Genomic DNA, 20,456 nt, shown 5'->3' with positions numbered 1-20,456 from the left:
CATATGTTTCTATTCGCCCCTCAAAGTTTATAAACATAACCTAAAAAATTTGAAAATTCACAGCACCTGCCTCTAGCTCAAGATACACCTTTCACACCTTTCCTTGCCATACTAAGGACAATACATTGCCTCACGAAAGCTTCCTTTATACACCCTAGTATAATTGCTCATACAAACACAATCATCAGAATCCTCTTGTGTAACAATAAATCTGACCTCCAACATACACTCCTGGAAATTGAAATAAGAACACCGTGAATTCATTGTCCCAGTAAGGGGAAACTTTATTGACACATTCCTGGGGTCAGATACATCACATGATCACACTGACAGAACCACAGGCACATAGACACAGGCAACAGAGCATGCACAATGTCGGCACCAGTACAGTGTATATCCACCTTTCGCAGCAATGCAGGCTGCTATTCTCCCATGGAGACGATCGTAGAGATGCTGGATGTAGTCCTGTGGAACGGCTTGCCATGCCATTTCCACCTGGCGCCTCAGTTGGACCAGCGTTCGTGCTGGACGTGCAGACCGCGTGAGACGACGCTTCATCCAGTCCCCAAACATGCTCAATGGGGGACAGATCCGGAGATCTTGCTGGCCAGGGTAGTTGACTTACACCTTCTAGAGCACGTTGGGTGGCACGGGATGCATGCGGACATGCATTGTCCTGTTGGAACAGCAAGTTCCCTTGCCGGTCTAGGAATGGTAGAACGATGGGTTCGATGACGGTTTGGATGTACCGTGCACTATTCAGTGTCCCCTCGACGATCACCAATGGTGTACGGCCAGTGTAGGAGATCGCTCCCCACACCATGATGCCGGGTGTTGGCCCTGTGTGCCTCGGTCGTATGCAGTCCTGATTGTGGCACTCACCTGCACGGCACCAAACACGCATACGACCATCATTGGCACCAAGGCAGAAGCGACTCTCATCGCTGAAGACGACACGTCTCCATTCGTCCCTCCATTCATGCCTGTCGCAACACCACTGGAGGCGGGCTGCACGATGTTGGGGCATGAGCGGAAGACGGCCTAACGGTGTGCGGGACCGTAGCCCAGCTTCATGGAGACGGTTGCGAATGGTCCTCGCCGATACCCCAGGAGCAACAGTGTCCCTAATTTGCTGGGAAGTGGCGGTGCGGTCCCCTACGGCACTGCGTAGGATCCTACGGTCTTGGCGTGCATCCGTGCGTCGCTGCGGTCCGGTCCCAGGTCGACGGGCACGTGCACCTTCCGCCGACCACTGGCGACAACATCGATGTACTGTGGAGACCTCACGCCCCACGTGTTGAGCAATTCGGCGGTACGTCCACCCGGCCTCCCGCATGCCCACTATACGCCCTCGCTCAAAGTCCATCAACTGCACATACGGTTCACGTCCACGCTGTCGCGGCATGCTACCAGTGTTAAAGACTGCGATGGAGCTCCGTATGCCACGGCAAACTGGCTGACACTGACGGCGGCGGTGCACAAATGCTGCGCAGCTAGCGCCATTCGACGGCCAACACCGCGGTTCCTGGTGTGTCCGCTGTGCCGTGCGTGTGATCATTGCTTGTACAGCCCTCTCGCAGTGTCCGGAGCAAGTATGGTGGGTCTGACACACCGGTGTCAATGTGTTCTTTTTTCCATTTCCAGGAGTGTATATATAACCCCCCTTCTTTTTCGTGAACATACATCATAATCCCTCCAAAATTTCTTATAATTGTACACACAAACAAATAATACACATATACCTGAGGGTGAATTTCATTAATAACACTTCCGTTACAATAATTCACTCACTCATTCAACATTAGCATTCATTCAACATTAGCACCCACTAGGCCCACATAATAATAAATGAAGAATCCCGTGATAAACTTATGAAAACATGCACCTGCCACATAATAATAAATGAAGAATACAATCATCACAAACCTTCCAGAACTTGCTCCCTTTGAATGCGCCCATATAATAATAAATGAAGTATACCTTCATAAAGCAAACAGCACATGCTCCCTTTGAGTAGGCCCCCATACAATAACTCAATAACTTCTATGCCAGTAACCAGATTGCCCCTCAGCTCTGTTTCTACACTTGTTCCAATTCTTGCAACATTACTGTCTGTATTACAGACATCAGAGTGATAGCAACAGATGCCAGCCCACAGACGATGTCAATTTTCACTCCATCCTCTCTACATCAGCTTACAATTTTAAAATAATACACATAAAACACTTTTTTTTAATTATTACTGTGTACATGGCATATATTCCTTCTAATAAGATATTTCACTCTTGGTTCATCATTACATAGCATGGTGGAAATTCCACTCCACCAGCCTTTAACATTTTCAAATTTTCTTCCAAACCTCCTGATCTATTAGACATACATCCCAATACCTATTCTCATCTTTAACCTCTGTATCCTCTTTAAATAACCAATTAAGTATCTCACTCACATATACTTCTAACAGGCTCAGCTCCAATTTCCAGTCCCACTGTATCTTCCAATGTAGCCAAACCAATCCTATCCTCATCCTATCAATGCTCCACCATCTCATCTCTGTCAGATAACTCCCTTATGTAACACACGTGATTGTGTCACCTTTGTGATTAACACGTTTCCCATATGTACAACCTTTATGCCTCCTACTGAATTTCATATAGCCTCCCCACACATCATTACTCGTAGACCATCCTACCATTGTTCCTCTCTCCCTCACGGCAAATTCTGTTAAGATTTCCTTGCTCAAACTCTACACTAAACATGTCTTTTCTTATATTGAATAAATCGCTTTACTGAAAAATTCTGTATAATTATACTTCCCATGGCCCTTGGTAAACTGCACTGATGGAATTACTTCCCCAATGACTTCACCAAATATTACATTCCTTAAACTAAATCTGTCCCTCTTTCAGTATTGCTCAGTTCGCTTCTTAACCTTTTACTGTTACTTTCAATGCTCTTACATTCATTTACCCTACAGCATCTTAATCCTGCATCTGTTTGCAATTCATACTGTGCACATCCCTGCAATTTTGTCTCAAAAATCCCAAGATCACTATATACAGTTTTCATATGAGTCCCTATTTCCTCTGCTAAATCTTCTATCACTGAAAAATGTTTCATAACTTTAATATCTGCCTCAACATTATCATTAAATTCAATTATTTTGTACTCACTGTGATCTAATTCTTCACAGACTTAATCTGTTTTTTCATTAATTTCTGATTCTGACTCCCCATGACTGACTTCACCCTCCTCACAATTTGATTTATCCTCCCCATGACCACTTTCCTGAATTTTCTCGATAGAACTATTCACCTTTATCACTTCATCAGATGTTGATAGCATATTATCAAATTTGCTAGACACTTCATCTATTTTATCAACAAGTTCATCTTTTAAATCCCCAGCTTCAGACTTTATACTATCAACAATTTTAGACTTTATATAATAAAATTTTGGTTCCATTCTGCCCATTAGTTCCTCACTCTATGAGTTGAAGAATAGATGAAACTGATCAGCCATGGATGATAACAAGCAACACAAGATCTATAATGCAACTGATGCTTGTATTTAACTTGGGGCTCATGTGATGCTACAACATCAATTGTTACTGTGACACATTGAGCAGGGGACAATCCAGACACTGTGATGACAGCAAAACAAAAACAGTGTGGAACAGATGGTGATGCTGGCCAGCTCTGGTGTGGTCAGCAGCTTCTTGCAACAACTACCATGTGCACTGGCAGCAGCATGAACATGCCAGCTTTGAGAAACTCATGCGGACTAGTGGCATCCCGAATTCATGCAACAGACTGACTATGGCATGAAACGTGGTGGCACGAACTAGGCATATACCACAGAGTATCTTACACTACAGCCTACCATTATGTCAATGTTTACATATGCACAATGAATGTACTGCCAGATTATTAATGCTATGTACTGCCTATAACTCTCAACCCCCACACTGATTGTTCATAGGCTTATCTATTTCCTGGGACACTCGATACTAGAATACTTATTGGGTTGAAAGGAAACACTACAACCCAAAATGAGCATACTCAATTGCAACATTACCTACAGTTTGAGGTAACTACTGCTGCTAGCAATTCAGCAGAGGGAATGTGCACAACATGTTAAATGGCTTGTCTGCACAGGGGTTTCGTTGCACATCTTTGCATTATGCCCTTACATAAGTGAAAAACGGTTGTTAAGGTGGAATGAGAGATTACTCAGTGAAATAGTGACGTATAAGACAAGAATAAATTAAGTAATGAAATCAGGAATTAAGGCTATGATCCCTCGGGGTATTAATGAACCTTAAGCATATGTCTGAATTGTACTCTTGCTTTATTCATAGTAAATTACTTTGCTATGAATGATAGTACTACACAAACTATACAAAATGGTCCGATCAGAATCTCAAACAGTTTTAGCAGAGCAGCCTTTTTTAAGAGATCAGAAGTTGGGCCAGAAATATTTAGTGGATATTGGATCAGACTCTTATTTCCTTGAACTCTACTGAATGGCAGCTGGCCATCAACCTTGTTCTCTATTACTGCAGTAAATAACTCTTTTATACAGAAGTACAGCACACAGCAATAGTTATGGGCCTGCACTGTGTCTTTGCATGGGATTTCACAATCAAGAATGTGACTTGGCTCATCATTGGAGTTGATTTTTTACTGTACTGCTGGCCAACATGGCAACTGTCGACATCATCATAGACCTGTCAGCTTCGGGATTCTGACATATTGCAGCAATGCACACAGCTGAGACTGTGCAAGCAGAGTGTATGCAGACCTACTGCAGCAATTTCCAGCTTTGACACGACTGACTGGAGTACCGAAAGGCTTATGTGACAACACGGTACACTGTATTAAAACTGCAGACCTAGACCTCTAGCTCCTATCTGCTTAGCCATTGTGAAGGCAGAATTTAACACCATGCTTATGGAAGGAATTCCCCATCTGTCTGGTAGCCCATGGTCATCCCCCTTGCAGCTTGTGCCAAAGAAGGGTGGCACATGGTGTCCATGTGGGGACTACAGGGCACTCAGTGCTTGAACATTACCAGTAACAATTGCTCGCCTTGCCAACATATCCAACTGGTATTTATCGCACAGTTCAGCATGGACTTCAAACACATTTCGGGAATCAACAACATAGTAGCTGATTGTCTTTCCCGTGTTGACAATATATCAAGCACCATCAACTTCACTCAACTTGACAAGACACAAGCATTGCACCAAGAACTCCAGAACCCCCTCAAGGGTAATGGAATTTCGATTAGTTGATGTTCCTGGTGCAGACCTCTCAACCTTGTCCACTCTTGCTACTACATCCCAAAGACGCACCTTTGACAGCATACATAATTTGTCATCCTGGCATCAGACCAACATTCCATCTTAACTCTAAGTGATTTGTTTGCCTGGAATTTAAAAAGATAGCCAAGAATGCACTCATTTGTATGTCAAGTGCCAGCAAAGAAAAGTTTCCTGCCACATTCACACACCAGTAGAGGACTTTCCTGAAACAACTACATGATTTGCTCTTGTACATGTTGATGTGGTAAGCCCATTACCTCCACTGAATGAATAACATTACATTATAACTATGACAGATCGATTTACTTGCTGGCCAGAAGCTGTGTCTGTTGATAACATCTCCAAAGACCCCTTCACTTCTGATTTTGTTTCAAGCTGGATTTCTCAATTTGGTTGCCCACTACATGTCCCAACAGACTCCAGCCAGCAATTTGAATCACACATGTTCGCTCAACTCTACAAATTCTGTGGCACTGTTCACAACAAAATGACAAGCTACATCCAGTGAGTTATCATTATGAAAGAATGCTGGCACCATTCTCTAATGGTAGCACTTGTGTGCCATGCACTCATGGACCACAGCTGTACCAATTGTTTAACTTGGTCTAAGGGACATTTACAGGTCTGACTTACATCAGCGAATCTAATTTTCTGCAACTTCCTGGAGAGTTGGAGATGCGCAGTTCTCCGAGCTATCCAACCACAACCATTTTGATTTTGTACATTAATTGAGAGAACAAATGTCAGAGATTCACCCTTGCGAAGCTTTGGGACATGACTCACCTTCCCACTATGTACATAGTGACCTAGGAATATGTGCAAATGTCTTCTACATACAGATGTCATCTTCGTACAGATGGAGTCAAACACCCACTTCAACCACTGCACTTAGGTCCACACAGAGTCCTACAATGAGTAGTAGATGCTCTGAACATAGTAGTAAACAGCAAGTTCTCTATCATCTTGATTGACCATGTCAAACCTGCATCTGTTTTCTAGGAAGTACTACCAACTGATATACCACAGCTAAAAACTTCTTTGCAAGTATCAGAACCACCAATAGTGCCAGCACCTACACCATCTGCTTCAGACCATCCTCCAGAACTCAACACATGATCAGGACAATTTGTACATTTCCCAACATACTTCCTCGACAGTGCTCCACTTTCCCCGACGGGACTGGTGTAGCAACTCACATTTTCCTGGTGCAGTGTCATGACATGCAGTGTTGTGTGTGTGTTTATTTACATCACAACAGCCAAACATTTTTTGCACCAGCTGCCAGAGGTGCTGGTTTATTTCCTTAGTAACATGCTTATTCTTATTTTGTGATCTACCATTTCCAGAGATATATTCCTTTCAAGTTACTTCATTACAGACTAAATAATATATGTGATACAAAGCAAAAAACAGACATCTTGTTGAAAAATTTGGATTTTGGATATTTGTGATGGAAAAGAGGTGTTTTGAGGTAAAGTGTTTTAAATCTTCACTTTTTACCATTGTTTAATTGGACTATTTAAGAGACAAATTCTGCATATAAATTATCTTAAAATGTCCATTGTCAAATGGTGCAGAGTTTTGTAAGTTACCATTCCATATTATGCTGTTAGCCCCTTCAGACTATAGCACATTGTAATATACCTAAATTTAAAACCAAGTGACTTGGTCCCAAATTGAGAGAAATTAGTTAACATTGTGCTGCTTTTTTGGGGCAGAATATTATTACATTCATTCTATGTTATGGTCAAGTGCAAATTGGCAACATCTGTAGGCATTTATAACTCTCAAAAAAAAAGGTGCTGCTTGTCTTGTTTGGCTGTACTGTAATAACAAATCGATTGTCATTTATACAAAGCTTCTCTGAGCTCCTTAAAATGCCTCTAAAAATTAGGAGATGCTGTTTTGTAAAGCATTACATACACTGTTGTGAGATTTTGGGAAGAAGCCTCTTGTTGGCCAATGTTATTTCCCCATAATGACAACAGATCTGTTTTCAGAATCTGACATCAGCTGCTTTTAATGCTGCTATTGGCTCCTGTTTGGTTCAAAGAACTTCCAAAACAATGCAAGCATGTGTAGAATGAAGTAAATTATAATAATAAAAAAATGAAAATGAATATTTTAGACTTTATCAAAGATTTTTGCTTTTATTGAATATTTCACTTCTCTGGCATGAGGTCAGTTTCGACTTCCTACCTCACATATAGATTCATTCTTATATTTCAGAGAAGATTCTACACATAAAACTTCTCTGGGCTGCTTCATCTTAATAGCTCCCATTTCTGTGCAAAGTAATATAGTTTTGTTTGTTCCTTGTATGAGAGTTTATATTCATACAACAGTCAGGCTTAGGCTCGACATAATAAATTTAAAAGTTTGACAGCAGTGTCAGCCAAACAAGTTGATACATGATTAGTATTACACAACATAATAAAATTGAGTGGGTTCCTTTTCTGAACTAAGAACAAACTTGATCTCCACAGTTGTTTTACTGTAGTTAAGATATATTTTAGATTCTCTTACTGATGGGACCTGTGAGCCATGGTTAATAAATGAAAGTAAGAACCATAAGCATTTGAAAATTCCTAAAGCCTGTTAATGACTTGTACAAAAATATGCTACTAATTTGTTTTTATTCCACCTTATTCCTTAACCATTGGCACAGGAGGGTCACACCATGTTAATAAAACTGTGTTTCTTAGGATCCAAGTATTATTTGTGTATGAGCTAATGAAGATGAAACAAAGAAACTTTTGGAGAAAGTAGTATGACAGCACTATTTTAATCTAACAAAGGTTCAGGTAGAGTAACAATACTGAAAAAATGTAAATTCTTTTATAGAAATGTTGCTACAAGTTTCTTGATGTGCATGTTCTTTTTGTTACTAAGTGAAAATTAGTGAAATTACACAGACACATTTTAATATTTTCATTCTTGTTGACATTACAGTCACAATGTATTTTATATGAGGACCAATCTATTCCACGATTAGTTTTGATAGTTTTGACATACAAACTATTATAGAATGCTTCTGAAATGCCTTAGTGTATGTTACAATCTGAAATCAGACAACAGTGTATCAAAATATTCCACTTCATTCAAGTTCATAACTGTACATAGGAGCATAAATTGCACAAACATTAAACAATGCTGCAAGTGGCGACACTTAATGCGTTCCACTTGATGGTGATTCTAGCACTCTGTTTTTGTACAATTTATGACCCTGTGTGAACTTTGCACTTAGATGATGACACATACTAAGGTGCTTCATACCACTTGAAAATGGCTTGTTTGCCAAAACTAATTGCGGAATAAATTGGGCATTATACTCATTACAGTTTCCGGGTGAATTGTGATTTCATGAATATGTATCTACATTTTCATTTGTTTATTTGTAGCTAACATAGAGAATATTAATGATTTTTTACTTTCCATAATTTTCCCATTTGGCAATGCACCATCCCTGGTATTATCAAGTTATTCTTAGGCATATAATTTATTCATACTTGCCTCAAAAACTGTCAATGTTGTTCATCTCTTCCTTTCTTCTATGATTTTTTTTAAATACAGTTTTCATTCTCAATATTTTATGCAATCACTAACAACAACAGATAAGGTACCAAATGGAATAAAAAATGGATAAGTTCAATTACTAGTCTTTATTTCATACCTACTTCAGTTTTTAAAAAAGGAACAAAGTAAATATACTGTAACAAACAAAATAGAAAAATTGTATTTGAAAAACCACAATTAAATGCAACTAATAGCCATATAAACTGTTCTGTTTCAGCTGAGTCTACATTTGATCTTGACTCAAGCACAGAATCCACAGAAGCATCACCAGAAGTGAGCCACAGATCAAGACGTGGCATGGTAGCAAGAAGAGGGGCGCCCTCCAGGTAGTGCAAGTAGGTGCTGCGATATTTGCATGCATGAGTAAAGAAAGTAAAACAGTTCATATTTTATGTATGTGTTTAGTTAGAAAATGGAGGTTATCAGACTCAATCTGGTTAGTGGTACACATCTGGATGATGATGGGTAAGATTAACTGCAGCAAGTACCATGTATAACAAAATTATTAATATGACTAAGCTCTTATAGGATAATCTACATTTGTATCTGCATGGATACCCTGCAAATCATGCTTAAGTGTCTTAACAATAATTCTCTATTATTCCTCTCTCGAACAGCACACGGAAAAAATTAACACCTTTTTCCTTCCGTGTGACCTCTGATTTGCCTTACTTTTTTATGAAGATCATTTCTCCCTATGTAAGGTGACATCAACAACATATTTTCGCATTCAGAGGAGAAAGTTGGTGATTGAAATTTCTTGAGAAGATCTCGCCACAATGAGAAACGTCTTTGTTTTAATGATGTCCACTCCAAATTCTGTAGCATGTCTGTGACACTCTCTCCCATTTCTCAATAATACAAAACATGCTGCTCTTCTTTGAACTTTCTTGATGTACTCTATCAATCCTGTCTGTTAAGGATTCCACACTGCACAGCAGTACTCCAAAGAGGATGGACAACTGTAGTGTAGGCAGTCTCTTTAGAGGGTCTGTTGCACCTTCTAAGTGTTCTGCAAGTAAATTGCAGTCTTTGGTTCACCTTCATTACAACATTTTCTATGTGTTCCTTCGAATTGAAGTTTTTTGTAAATGTAATTCCTAGGTATTTTGTTGAATTTATGGCCTTTAGATTTGACTGATTTATTGTATAACTGAAGTTTTACAGATTCCTTTTAGCACTCATGTAGATGACCTCAGACTTTTCATTATTTAGGGTCAATTGCCAATTTTCACACCACACAGATATCTTTTCTAAATTGTTTTGCAATTTGTTTTGATCTTCTGATGATTTTTCTAGATGATAAACAACAGCATCATCTGCAGACAACTTAAGATGGCTGCTTAGATGTTCTCCTAAATCATTTGTGTGGATAAGGAAGAGCAGACAGTCTATAACACTACCTAGGAGAATGTCAGAAATCACTTCTATCTTACTTGATGACTTTCCATCAGTTACTATGAACTGTAACATTTCAGACAGGATATTATGAAACCAATAGCATAACTGAGACTGCTTGTGAGGTACAGTGTCAAAAGCCTTCTGGAAATCTAGAAATGTGGAATCAAATTGAAATCCCTTGTCAGTAGCACTCAACATTTTGTGTGAGTAAAGAGATAGTTGTGTTTCACAAGAACGAGGGTTTCTAAATCTGTGTTGATTGTGTGTTAATAGACCATTCTCTTTGAGGTAATTCATAATGTTTAAACACAATACACAGGATGTTCATTTTAACTGAAGACATCGGACTATCTTGAAAACTACACATTGCATTAAAATAAGTTATAGTTCCAATTTGTTTGTCTCAGAGGGGGACATCCAACGATACCACACTTGACCCCCTCTCCCCCCACCCAACCCTGTGATTGGGTGGTAGATGCAACTTTGAAATCCGCAATGGAAACTCCCATTTTGTATTGCAGATTACTATCCTATGGTAAAATCTACATACATTTTGTCTGAAGTATCTTCATTTCACCACCGATGGTGCTGTAATTATAGAAATAGAAATGTGTATACAACTGTAATTTATGACATGTACTTCAATTGCATAATGTGCTGGGCAACTGTCATGCTGACTGCATACATTGTCAAACATCCAGGGCAACATCCTGTTATAGTACCGATAGTTCCTATCAAAGACTTAATACTGCCATTTTCACTATTCGAACGGTATCAAAAGTGAGTGATACTTCGACACGTAAATTAGTCTACTTTGCTTATTTTCATTCACTTATGTCGTATGGTATTATGTTTTGGGGTAACTCTTCCCATTCTAGAAGGATATTTTTGGCTCAGAAACAGGTGGTTCGGGCAATAAGTGGTGTGAGTTCACGAACCTCTTGTAAACCTCTATTCACGAGTCTGGGTATTTTGACACTGGCCTCTCAATATGTATATTCCTTATTGTCGTTTCTTGTTACCAATATTAGTTAATTTCCAAGAATAAGCAGCTTTCACTCGGTAATACTCGGCAGAAATCAAACCTCCATTTGGATCGGACTTCCTTAACTCTTGTGCAAAAAGGTGTGCAGTATATTGCTGCATCCGTTTTCAATAAGCTGCCAGTCAAATTCAAAAATCTTATCAGTAACCCACACACTTTCAAATCGAAACTGAAGAGTTTCCTCATGGGTCACTCCTTCTATTCTGTCGAGGAGTTCCTTGAAAAATTAAGCTGATTCTTATTTTATTGCTGATAGCGTTTACTCAAACTTATGGACTGACTTTTTTCAGGTTCATGAACCTTTATTTTTATCTGTTATTAGTTTTATGTTGTAAGTTCGTGTATTGACACGTTCCATGACCTTGGAGATTTGCTCCTCAATTTGATCCTATGGAACTTGACGTGTAAATAAAATAAATATTCCAAAAACATTTGATATTTGCATCCAATCAACGTGCCATTGATAAAATACAAACCAATGAGTTTGTTCCCCATGATGCCACACCATACATTAATCAACTAAGTATGTTGATGGTCAAGTTGCTGCAATCAGTGGGGATTGTCTACACTTCAGTAATGCATTTTATGCTGGTTAACGCTACAGTGGTTTGTGGATGTAGGCTCAACAGAAAATAGTACCTCAGCAAAGAACTGGGGGGTTGTTTGCATTTCTTGACATGCTCATTCACAAAACACTGCCTGGTTATGGAAATCAGTTACATGTGGTATGGATTGTACTTATGACACTGCAGTATTGTGTCAGTATTACCTACGGACATACCAGAATCGTGGAGTGACTACCAGGTGTTTATCTGTGGGTTGTGGTGCATTGCCACTAGGACAGCTATTTCATTAGCTCCTCCTGTAAAATGTCTGCTTTGTTTCCTTTTGCCAGTCTATATGCTGCCACCAGACATAAAGGCATTCACAACCTTGTAAAAGAATGAATGAGATCAAGTTTTCTCTAGAAAATGCTCGACATACAAGGCAACAGCAGCCTCAACATTTCTCCCACCTTCTTCATATAGACGATCATTTCCATTTTTCCATCTGTGGTTGCAATATTCATCGTCGACTTGCATGTCTGTTGTCCATATGATAGGTAGGTCTGTGGACAATAAACACTGCACAACTACTGTAATGTTTAGAGCCGCTATCTGTTCTACATCTGCATGATATGTGAGCTCCGGTCACAGTGTACTGCCTACTGTGATCGTAATTGTTTGATACACAGCCACAGTGGTGGGTCAAGTAGACCCCTGCTCATTAAGTCAGAGGAATGTAATGTTGGGAATGGGGTTTCCAATTAGAAGTTATGACACACTGGCCTGTCCTACCCTCACAGCAAGGAGACGGGGTCCAACATGCCACTGGATATTCAAGGTCCATTGAGTAGCATGTCAAATTATGATTGTGTACCCATTTCTATTCCTCCGGTTGCAGTGCCATCTATGGTGAAGAAAATGCTTCAGACAAAATGTATGTAGATTCTGCTGTAGAATTGTATTCTTCAATAAAAAATGGGGGTCCCCATGGAAGACTGAAAAGTTGCCTTGCCTTGCCCCCCCCCCCCCCCCCCTGCCCACAAAGAGGGTGGGATGGCAAGTCAAGTGTGATATCTTTGGATGTCTCCCTCCGAGATAAACAAATTGAAGTTATAACTTTTTTTGATCCAATGTGCAAAGCAGTTTTCAAGATATTCCAGAAAAGAACCTAATTGGTATATAATCTGGCCCAGGAGACCTGCTTAAAAAATATAATCTAATTTTTCCTCTTTGTTGCATGAGGTAATGCAGCCTCTGGATGAAATGTGAGCCCAATTAGATGAGAACTTAATCAAAAGATTACATTTCAAATATATTTTACCAACTAGGACAACAGTTAATACTGAAATTAGTGGCGGCTCAAACCACACATTCACTGTTATCTCGCAAATGGTTTGTTTGCAAGCCCATGTTTACTGGAACATTTTTCATTCTTCTGTTGTAGACTTCCACCCTTGTCAGTTCTCACTGATAATCATGATACACTCAGTATACAAATTCTGAACTAGGCACATCTTTCAGCCTTGTGCCCTAAGTGGCCACTTGTGCTGCTTGAGCCTTAAAACAGGCCTGCCCCCATCTCACAGTAACAGTAACAGTAATAATAATAATAATAGTAAGAGTGATAATACTGTTGTTGTTGTTGTTGTGGTGGTGGTGGTGGTGGTGGTGGTGGTGGTGGTTGTTTGTGGTACACCAGCATATGAACTACAGTCCACTATTAGGATTTGCAAGGCAATAAACTATGCTGAAATGAAGTATGGTATTTTGATAACACTGCTCCCTATTGGTTTCCATACTTTACTGAGGGTGCATGGGCAACAGTACTGTATCTTAAGAGTCTCAAAGGACACAATCTCCCGAGCTGACATCACAAAATGTCTTGAAAAGAAATTACATAAGTCTTCCCCAACTGATACATACATCTAGCAGATCACAATGAAATTGTGAAGCTGTAAAGATGATGACTATGATAAAAATAATCACATTGTTTAACAATGAGAAATATAAAACAACAGGTCAAGGATGTGGGGCTTGTGATCATTTCTAAACAATCTGAATGAGCCAGCCATCCTGGGAAAACATTAAAATACCCTCCATGACAGTTTAAGAAGCAGGTTATAAATTTCACAAAATCTTACTGTAGAACAGTTGGAAGATCAGTTGTAATGCCATGTTGCCTGAATATTATTTATTGATAGAATACTAGGGAAATGATGTCGGTCAACAAAGGAAATTGCTTAAAAATCACTTGTGTGATCAGTTCTAGAATATTTCTCAAGTGTGTGGAACCAATACCAAATAGGATATTGACAATGCACGAAAAGAAAGATTGCTACTTACCATAAAGAAGACACGTCAGGTTGCAGACAGGCACAATTAAAAGACACTAACATAAAGCTTTCGGCCACACCCTTCATCAGGGAAAGAGGGACACACACACCATTCATACACACAAGCGAGCACACCTTATGCACACATGACTGCCAACTCCAGCATCTCAGACCAGAATTGGTGGTCATGTATGCAGGAGGTGTGTTTTTTTGTGTGTATGAATGGTGTGTGTGTGTGTGTGTCTCTCTCTTTTGCTGATGAAGGCTGTGACAAAAGTTTTATGTAAGTGTCTTTTAATTGTGCCTGTCTGTAACTTAATGTGTCTTCTTTATAGTAAGTAGCAATCTGTCTTTTCCTGTGCTGTTGATATTCCTAGCTGGAGTTTCTATTGTTTGAATAGGATATTCAACATATACAGAGAAGGGCAGTATGAATTGTCACAGGTTTGTTTGATCCATAGGAGAGTGTCACATCTATACCAAACAGAAACTTGAAAAGGGGGGAAAGGGGGGGGGGGGGGGAGGGGAATAAGAAGCACATAAATTACAATGTAAGACAAGTGGTTAATTTTCATTGAAATTTACTAACCAACACAAAAATTCATGCATCATGTCATGCAAACACTTAACATACAGTCATACTAAATAATACATATTTAAAGTTTTACAGCCAATGGCTGCAGTACTAATGTATCAGAGGAAGAAACTTGAATTAAGTGTCTTGAAATTATGTCCTAGAGGACATGGGTCACTACATTTGCCTTAAGTAAGGCTCAAAGTTATGAATGCTGTCACAAAACTTGTGAAATTTGTTGAGTCAAACAGTGACCTACTGGAAAAAAAGAAAACCATCATAAATACAAAATAAGTGCCCAAAATCGTTTACTGGATCTCAAATCAATCAGAGGTTCGGAATTCATAGACTCAGATATTTATTATTTTCTGTTTATCATATGTACCAATGGAGTAAATAAGGATTACAAAATTTCATAGTCTCACAAGGATACCCATTTTTCTGAGAATGCCATGAAACAAAAATGTAACTTCAAAACTACTTATACTACAAAACTGCAACTTATTTCATAGCAAACGTCTTGGTTTATGTGGAACACAACAATGTAATATTTGCTTGATTTCACTCAAACTCAAAGAAAAATTATTCTAGAAGTTCTCAAAAACACTCCTTTTGTTTTCTCAAAAATAATATATTTCTTATGAGTATGTTTAGGAAGACTGGTTTAAATTTCAAGACAGAGAAAATGGTTTCTTTGGATATAATGTTAACATTATATAGTGTAAAAGAAAGCTGCTCGCGTTGGTCGAGATCCAATGACTGTTAGCAGAATATGGAATCGGTGGCATGGAACACTGTGCTGAACACTGTGCCGCAAAACATTTTATACAAAATTTTCAAGCTCACTCACTTCTTTTATGTGGTTGTGTTGCTTCCCTGGTGATTTGAAAACAGCTGAGCCACAGGCTTGCATTGATGTCTTAGCTTCGCTGGATAGTCTCTGAACGGTCCTCAAAGCAACACCACAGGTTTCAGCTGTCTGCTCCTGGCATTTGGCAATGGTGTGACCTGTGCCTTGTGCCAGTGTGGATTCAGCAGAAGATTGCTGACAGTGATTTCATGACAATAACATCCCTGTAATGGACTGGCCTGCACAGAGTCCTGACCTGAATCCCACAGAACATCTTTGGGATGTTTTGGAATGCCGACTTCGTGCCAGGGCTCACCACCTGACATCGATACCTCTCCTCAGTGCAGCACTCCATGAAGAATGGGCTCCCATTCCCCAAGAAACCTTCCAGCACCTGATTTAACATATGCCTGCAAGAGTGGAGGCTGTCGTCAAGGCTAAGTGTGGACCAACACCATACTGAATTCCAGCATTACCGCTGGAGGATACCACGAACTTGTAAATGCAAATCAGTGCAAGATGTTTGAAATTATCAGAAAAATAGGTCTAAGCCTTTGAAAGCTTGCAAATTATGTTTTTTTTATTAAATAGATCCAGATGTTCTGTTGATTTCATGCCTGACCATTCTTATCACCTTTAATGTAGAGCTTTGCTGAGAGCAGGATCTTGCCTCACTGATGTTGCTATGTCACAATACATGGTGGGGACCTCTTGAGGGTTGGATGATGTTTTGGTATATTTGTAAGCATATAGTTTTCCTGTCTGTCAAATGCTGAATCAGTCCAGATTCTGTAATCTGCATTTGACTGTTTTAGTGATGGATGGTACTAAATAAATAGATGAACAGAACATTAAAAACTTAATGAAGCTCAGCACTGGTGCCACTCCACAGTACCATTGGGCAGCTTAGAATTTGGCCCAAAAAGGCAAAGTCAAGATGTGTTGTTAGTAATTAGGCATAATTTGTAGTCATATAAAAAGATTTTAAATTTCTGTAGACCAAAAATAATGTTCAGAACTCCCTTTCCAATCCGATAGTACTGCTCATATGTTGGTGACAAGGTTATTGATAGAAAAAACAAAAGGTTCTCAGGACCTTCTGGAAACGTATGTGAAGAAAGACTGTCATGATTCCATGCTCAAAAGCATCAGTAGCTAAGATCGGGCACTCATCTGGTTGACATTTTGCTTGACAGGGTGTTCGTTTTGCAGTTTCTGAAACACCTCTTGATGAGACCTGGGACCACTCGTACTTCTTTTTTTTATTCTTTTTTTCCAGTGAGGTTTACAATGTTTTATAGAACTATGTCCTGTGACAGCACACCTAAATTAAATAAAATGGTTATTCATCTCAATTGAACAGTAAGAATATTCACACTATTTGAAATGCTACGGTCTGTTGTGCCTTGGTCTAATGGTTTTTTTTGAAGAAACACTTTGTTTTGTATACCTTTGTGCAGGACAAGGTCAAGGTGTGTTGTAGCTTCTAGGATGGTCCAATTCACACACTGACTTGTTACTGACAAGTTAAATCCAATTATCCATTGTTGGTTATGTTATCCGCTATTACTTTTGCCCCATGATGGAAGACTGATATGCATCATCTCTAACTCCACAATCCAAATACCATTCCATTTTACAATCTCCTCCCTGATTTTTTTCCCTTTTACAATTATCCTTACGTCTTTCTAGTCACTTTTCCACTGTCCTTTTGGAGTACCCACACATGTCTCCACAAGTACAGCATATCCTGTAAATTCCTATTTTTTTTCAGCAGTTTTTGAGCATCTGTGCTCAACCTTAGGTGTGCCTGTATGTTTTGGGCATGTTTGTAGAGATGACAATATTCTGTTTCCTTGAGATCTTACCCATAACATCTTCAAAGGACCTCACATTTCACAGATGGCTGTACATCACTGTGACCTTTATGTGGTGGTCTAAAATCTCTTTTTATTTCAGAGGACAATTTCCCATTCTTCAACAACACATTAATGAGATTTTCCAGTGCAACATAGAGCACCTACAGTTCACCGATCTTCTTGCTCTACCGGAATACAATTTTGCAACGCTGCTATTTTGCCACAGATGGATATTTGCATTCTGGTTGCAGTGGCAGTCCGTTTGTAAATAGAGTACATACTGCTGCAGAAAATCAAGTTCCCCCCACCCCTTTGCAACTCTGCATACAGCCACTTCAGTGTGTTTATAACATGGCAGTAGCTTTCCATGCTGTAAGATTGACCACTAATGTGAAAGAAGATATAAAGGTTGAAGACTGTAACTCCCTGTTGATCTCCCAATCTGTGCATTAGGGAAATGTGTAAACACTAGTCTCTTATGTCTGTATTTCCTCCACATAGATATGTCACTTCCTATCCATACAGTGTACTTAACACATTAGTTTAGTTATGTCATGTTCCATAGACCATTTTCATGATTATGTTATGAATATGATGTGGAACAAGTCAGATTACAGGATATATATGAAACACATGAATAGTGCTAATATTAATATTACTGAAATTTTTAGTTCTACACATGCAACTACATTTAGAGGTACAATATTATTATTATTATTATTATTATTATTTTACCAGTTCTGAAACAGAAATTCATCTATGGAATAGAAGGAGTTGTCCAAAAGAAATGATTTTAAGTTAGATTTAAAACTTGATCTGCTACCTGCCAGACACTTTATGTTGGGCAAATGATCAAAGATTTTTGTTGCTGAATGATGTACTCCTTTTTGAGCAACTGACAGCTTCAGTAACAGATAGGAAAGGTCATTTTTCCCTCTAGTGTTGTACATATGAACATCACTATTCTTCGCAAATTGAGATGGATTATTTATAACAAATTTCATAAGCGAATATATGTACTCCGATGGTGCAGTTAAAATACCTCACTCCTTGAATAGGTGCATATATGATGGGTGAACACCACTAATTATTCTCACTGCTCTCTTTTGTGCAATCAATACTTTATGTTTAAGAGGTGAGTTACCGCACAAAACTATTCCATAAGACATTATTGAGTGAAGGAAGGTGTAAGCAGATGAATGATGAATACCAACTTCACTTAATGAAGGTTTATTCACCACTTATACATACAAGAGCGTGGAGCGAACTGCCTCTGGCCAGAACACATACGGTATATATACAGCTACAGAACATTCCAGTACATTGATTCTTGCCATTTGTGGATACTTCTAGAATGTATTTAAAAAGAATATAGACATTAAAATTTCTCAGTTCAGGTGAGTTTTGAACTCATGACCCTCCATGCAACAATCTAGTATCATAACCACTACACTACAGTGATCTACTCACAAGGGAACCTCCCCATCGCACCCCCCTAAGATTTAGTTATAAGAAGGCACAGTGGATACGCCTTGAAAAACTGAACACAGACCAATCGAGAAAACAGTAAGAAGTTGTGTGGAACTATGAAAAAAATAAGCAAAATATACAAACTGAGTAGTCCATGTGGAAGATAGACAATATCAAGGACAATGTGAGTTCAGGAGCGCCGTGGTCTCGTGGTTAGCGTGAGCAGCTGTGGAACTAAAGGTCTATGGTTCAAGCCTTCCCTGGAGTGAAAAGTTTAATTTTTTATTTTCAGACAATTATTATCTGTCCGTCATCACTTTTTTGGGAGTGATTATCACATCCAAAAGAAAACCTAAATCGGGCAAGGTAGAAGAATCTTTTTACCCCTTCGCCAAGTGTGCAAGTTAGGTGGGTCGACAACATATTCCTGTCATGTGACGCACATGCCATGCCACCACCAGTGTCGTATAGAATATATCAGATGTGTTTTCCTGTGGAGGAATCGGTTGACCTATGGGCTTGCGATTACATGTTTTCGGTTCCCATTGGAGAGGCATGTCCTTTTGTCTACTAATCGCACGGTTTTGCGGTGCGGTCGCAAAACACATACACTAAACTTGTTACAGTGAACAGAGACATCAATGAACGAACGGACAGATCATAACTTTGCGAAAATAATGAAAGTAAATTTTTCTCTCCAGGGAAGACTTGAACCCAGGACCTCTCATTCCGCAGCTGCTCACGCTAACCACGGGACCATGGCGCACTTGATCCTACATTATCCTTGATGTTGCCTATCTTGCGCATGGACTACTCAGTTTGTATATTTTGCTTATTTTTTTCATAGTTCCACACAACTTCTTCCTGTTTTCTTGATTGATCTGTGTTCAGTTTTTCAAATCCTATCCACTGTGCTAACTTATAACTAAATCTGAGGGGGCTGCGATGGGGAGGTTCCCTTGTCAGCTTCTTCTGCAAAATTGCTCCCTCCTTAAGGGGCTCCAGAAAGGCTCAAAATCATGAAAAGTTCACTTTTTACTTTTTTGCGTTTTCTGAATCTGCATACTATTACCTTTTAATAGATATATAATTTATTCAATTCCGAAGACTACAACTATTTTTAAATTTTTTTGGAAATGTGTTCTACATGGGCGTGACCCACTGTGGCGCTGTTAAACTGCTGTCAAATGGTGCTATTATTAACGTCCGTGTTCATCAGGTACATTTTAGTGATGTGAGATAAAGTATGTGTTGTGGCTAACCTGTGATGGTTCAATATATATCGCTGGTGTGATTGTCGATTGTTTCATGTTTATTTACTCTGTCGTTATCTCGAAAATATTCGTAATTAATTCTGTTTCTTGAGTCTCTGTTTTGCTGAAGTATAATAATGAGTAAAAGTAAAGTTGCTGTTGCGACTTTCAATGATGGCAACATTGTAAGGTGCAAGGTATTTAGAAATATGGGAATGAAGATA

At 39.1% G+C, this 20,456-nt stretch overlaps 1 protein-coding gene across 1 annotated transcript in view; it reads left to right on the top strand.

Moving 5' to 3' along the window:
- Positions 1-20,456, top strand: part of LOC126088343 (Down syndrome cell adhesion molecule-like protein Dscam2) — an 802,978-nt gene that overhangs the window by 748,195 nt on the left and 34,327 nt on the right. The window contains exon 30 of the mRNA XM_049906478.1: positions 9,120-9,228. Within this exon, the coding sequence (XP_049762435.1) occupies positions 9,120-9,228 (109 nt within the window). The remainder of the gene's footprint in view (positions 1-9,119; positions 9,229-20,456) is intronic.

This window comes from Schistocerca cancellata, chromosome 6 (assembly GCF_023864275.1).
Source record: "Schistocerca cancellata isolate TAMUIC-IGC-003103 chromosome 6, iqSchCanc2.1, whole genome shotgun sequence".
In the NCBI taxonomy this organism is placed as follows: Eukaryota; Metazoa; Arthropoda; class Insecta; order Orthoptera; family Acrididae; genus Schistocerca; species Schistocerca cancellata.
This window is presented reverse-complemented; position numbering and strand designations above follow the sequence as displayed.